The sequence below is a fragment of the Electrona antarctica genome (genome assembly GCF_951216825.1).
Source record: "Electrona antarctica genome assembly, chromosome: 9".
Classification (NCBI taxonomy): Eukaryota; Metazoa; Chordata; class Actinopteri; order Myctophiformes; family Myctophidae; genus Electrona; species Electrona antarctica.
Window position 1 is genome coordinate 55637884 of NC_136790.1, and position 4383 is coordinate 55642266.

At 49.9% G+C, this 4383-nt stretch overlaps 1 protein-coding gene across 1 annotated transcript; it reads left to right on the forward strand.

Moving 5' to 3' along the window:
* Positions 1-366: 366 nt before the first annotated feature.
* On the forward strand, positions 367-3733 carry LOC306930075 (E3 ubiquitin-protein ligase TRIM39-like; the record flags this gene model as incomplete). Its single annotated transcript, XM_079510818.1, has 3 exons — positions 367-526; positions 1028-1363; positions 3531-3733. The coding sequence occupies 3 exons, from the start codon at positions 367-369 to the stop codon at positions 3731-3733; spliced, it is 699 nt and encodes a 232-aa protein (XP_079366944.1).
* Positions 3734-4383: the final 650 nt, after the last annotated feature.

Sequence of the window (4383 nt, forward strand, 5' to 3'; positions counted from 1 at the left end):
TTACCAGACGGCAGATATAAGACGATGCAGAAGCAGTTTACAGATACTGGAGTCTACCGACCAATCAGTTTACAGATACCGGAGTCTACCAACTGAAGCTCATAACATCCGTCCTCTCCTTGCCTATGATTCGCTGGAACCACAGACCTCTCCTTGTCTCTGATTGGTTGGAACCACAGGCCTCTCCTTGGCTCTGATTGGCTGGAACCACATACCTCTCCTTGCCTCTGATTGGCTGGAACCACAGACCTCTCCTTGATTCTGATTGGCTGGAACCACAGACCTCTCCTTGATTCTGATTAGCTATTCAGAGTCCCTCTGTGAGCGTCGTTGAAGTCAAGTCTATCTTCTCAGCGACGAGCAGAAATGGCGTCTGCCAGAGGTCTTCTGTCTGAAGATCACTTCCTGTGTTCCATCTGTATGGAGGTGTTCACTGATCCGGTCAGCACTCCATGTGGACACAACTACTGCAAAGCCTGTATCACACGTTACTGGGACGCTAATGATGTGTGCAAGTGTCCACTGTGTAACAGAACATGCTTAAAGAATCAAGAATTCTTTGTTAATAAAGTCGTCTCTGAGATGGTCGATCAGTTCAGGAGTCACAAGATGAAAGAAGAATACGAAGCAAAGACTGAGGATGAAGTTCAGCAGTTGATCCAGGAGAGACAAGAGAAGATTCAGGAGGTCAAACGCTCAGTAGAGCTCAGCAGGAAAGATGAAGATGCAGTCATAGCCGTCAGTGTGCAGGTCTTCACTGCTCTGATCAGCTGTATTGAGAGAAGCCAGGCTGAGCTCATTTGTGTGATTGAAGAGAAGCAGAAAACAACAGAGAAACAGGCTGAAGGCTTCATTGAAGATCTGCAACAGGAAGTCACTCAGTTAGAGAAGAGAATCTCTGAGCTGAAACAGCTCTCACACACTGAAGACCACCTCCTCCAGAACTTCACATCCATCAACACAGAGTGGAGACCCACCAAGGACTGGACAAAGGTCAACGTCCAACAGTCTTCACATGTGGGGACAGTGAGGACAGCTGTGTCTCAGCTGGAGAAGACACTCAGCCAAGAGATGAAGAAGCATCTGTGTGATGCTGAGATGAAGAGGATCCAGCAATATGAGGTGGATGTAACTCTGGACCCTGATACAGCACATCCCAAACTCATCCTGTCTGAGAATGGAAAACAAGTGAGTCATGGAAACGTATGGAAGAATCTCCCTGACAACACAGAGAGATTCTCTAGATGTGAAGATGTCTTAGGAAAACAAGGATTCTCCTCAGGAAGGTTTTACTACGAGGTTCAGGTTGTAGGGAAGACTGCGTGGCGTTTAGGAGTGGCCAGAGAGTCCATCGACGGGAAAGGTGAACACACACTGAGTCCCAACAATGGTTTCTGGACTATAGGGTTGTGGAATGAAAATGAGTACTGGGGTTATGCTGGTCTTTCTGTCCTCCTCCATTACATTACATTACAGTCATTTAGCAGACGCTTTTATCCAAAGCGACTTACAATAAGTGTATTCAACATAGGTAGGGAACAAAAACTACTAATCACCAGAAGTCTTTAGTGCATTTTCTGCAAAAACAAGCAACCAAGAGTATACCTAGCGCTAAAGTAAAAGTGCAATATATCAGCTACCTATTTCCTTAACCAGATGAGACAAAATAGCTAAATCAAATGAGCATGAGCTAAAACAATTAAGTGTATCGACTAAACAAGATCCAATAAACAATACAACAATAGAAAACAAGCGTTCGTACAACTAGTTAACAACAAGTAGGTCAGGCAGAGAGGAAGGGTAGTGTTTCCTGAAGAGGTGGGTTTTCAACCTGCGGCGAAATATGGGCAGTGACTCTGCTGTCCTAACATCAGTGGGGAGTTCATTCCACCACTGTGGGGCCAGAACAGAAAAGAGTCGTGACCGTGTGGATCGGCCAGAAGGACCCTTGAGTGACGAGGCAATCAGTCGCCCCGAGGTGGCAGACCGAAGTGGTCGGGCAGGGGTGTAGGCATCGACCATAGCCCGGAGGTAGGAAGGAGCTGTTCCTTTCACTGCCCTATAGGCTAACACCAGGGTTTTGAACTGGATGCGGGCCGCTACGGGGAGCCAGTGTAGAGAACGGAGAAGGATGGTTGTGTGGGAGAACTTGGGGCGGTTGAACACCAGACGAGCCGCAGCTTTCTGAACAAGCTCCAGAGGTCTGATGGCAGATGCCGGAGCACCAGCAAGGAGGGAGTTGCAGTAGTCCAGGCGGGAGATGACGAGAGCCTGGATGAGCACCTGGGCTGCCTTCTCCGTGAGGAAGGGGCGAATCCTCCTGATGTTGTAGAGGAGGAATCTGCAGGACCTTGTCACTGATGCGATGTTTGCCGAGAACGTCAGTTGATCGTCCAGGGTCACACCCAGATTTTTCGCAGTCCGAGTTGAGGTCACCACAGCATTATCAATGGTGATGGCCATGTCTCGGTGCGGACAGCCCTTCCCCGGGAGGAACATCAGCTCGGTCTTGTCCAGGTTGAGCTTCAGGTGGTTTGTCGACATCCACGCCGAGATGTCAGCCAGACAAGCAGCAATGCGTGCCTCCACTTGGGTATCAGAGGGGGGGAATGAGAGGATCAGCTGGGTGTCATCGGCATAGCAGTGGTAGGAAAAGCCATGGGAGTGGATGACAGCACCCAGAGATGTAGTGTAGAGAGAGAAAAGAAGAGGACCCAGAACCGAGCCTTGGGGAACCCCAGTTGTGAGCCTGTGTGGTTCTGACACAGACCCTCTCAGCATCACCTGGTAGGAGCGACCCGTCAGGTAGGATGCAAACAGGGAGAGTGCAGAGCCTGAGACACCCATCCCCTCGAGGGTGGAGAGGAGGATCTGATGGTTCACCGTGTCGAACGCTGCAGACAGGTCCAGGAGTATCAGGACGGAGGAGAGAGAGTTCGCTCTAGCGGCATGGAGCGACTCCGTCACTGCCAGCAGGGCAGTCTCTGTCGAGTGACCCACTTTGAACCCAGACTGGTTGGAGTCCAGGAGGTTGTTCTGGTGGAGATAGGAGGACAGTTGTTTAAAGACAGCACGTTCAAGAGTTTTAGATAGGAAGGATAGAAGGGAAACCGGTCTGTAGTTCTTGATCTCAGAGGGGTCAAGTGTCGGTTTCTTCAGGAGGGGGGTGACTCTGGCAGTCTTGAAAGTAGAGGGAAAGTAGCCAGATGTCAGAGAGGTGTTAATAAGGTGGGTTAAGAAGGGAAGAAGTTCAGGTGCAATAGACTGCAACAGAGTGGATGGGACCGGGTCCAGAGAGCATGAGGTGGGGCGACTAGAGGTAACAAGGAGAAGGACCTCGTTAGGGGAGAGGGGAGAGAAGTGGGATAGAGAGGGGATGGGGGGGGGAAGAGGAGTAGATGAAGGTAGAGAGGGGGGGGTGGCAGGCAGACGGGGGTGGGTAGTGCGCAGGGCACCAGCCGGGGGAGGAGGGAAGGAGGATCGGATATCGTTCACCTTCTTGTCAAAGAAGTTGGCGAGTTCCCTGTAAGAGGAGCTCCAGAAAGTGGGAGTGTTTGTGGATTATGAGGAGGGTCTGGTCTCCTTTTATGATGTGGAGACCAGAGTTCACCTCTACTCTTTCACTGGCTCCTTCACTGAGAGACTATTTCCATTCTTCAGTCCGCATCTTAATGATGGTGGTAGAAACTCTGCTCCTCTGATCATCTCTCCTGTCACCAGTGGCGGATTTTAACAATGTGGTAAATGGTAAATGGTAAATGGTGCATTTATATAGCGCCTTTATCCAAGGCGCTTTACAGAGATTGTGCATTACATTCACCCATTCACACACACATTCATACACCGATGGCGGCGGAAGCCATGCAAGGTACCAACCAGCACATCGGGAGCAATTTGGGGTTCAGTGTCTTGCCCAAGGACACTTCGACATGTAGACAGGAGGAGCCGGGATTCGAACCATTCGAATCATTGGACGACCTGCTCTACCTCCTGAGCCACAGCCGCCGTGGTCTGTGCTGCTGGGGGGGGGGGGAGGGACCTGTCCTGTCCTGTCACCACGAAGAAGAACAGCATGGAGTTTGGACAAATAGAAATAAAAACATAGACAAATAGCAGCATCTACTGCAGAACCTCTCAAAAAATGGAAAAAAATGGATCACACCATAATGTGAGCGGTGGCCTTGGAGTCAAGCACAGTTGTTGAATTAATATAAAAAAAGGCCAAAGCATTTAACACTCTCATGACTGAAGTATAAGGCCAGCTACCACACATGACTGAAGTAAGGCCACCTACCACACATGACTGAAGTAAGGCCAGCTACCACACATGACTGAAGTAAGGCCAGCTACCACACATGACTGAAGTAAGGCCAGCTACCACAC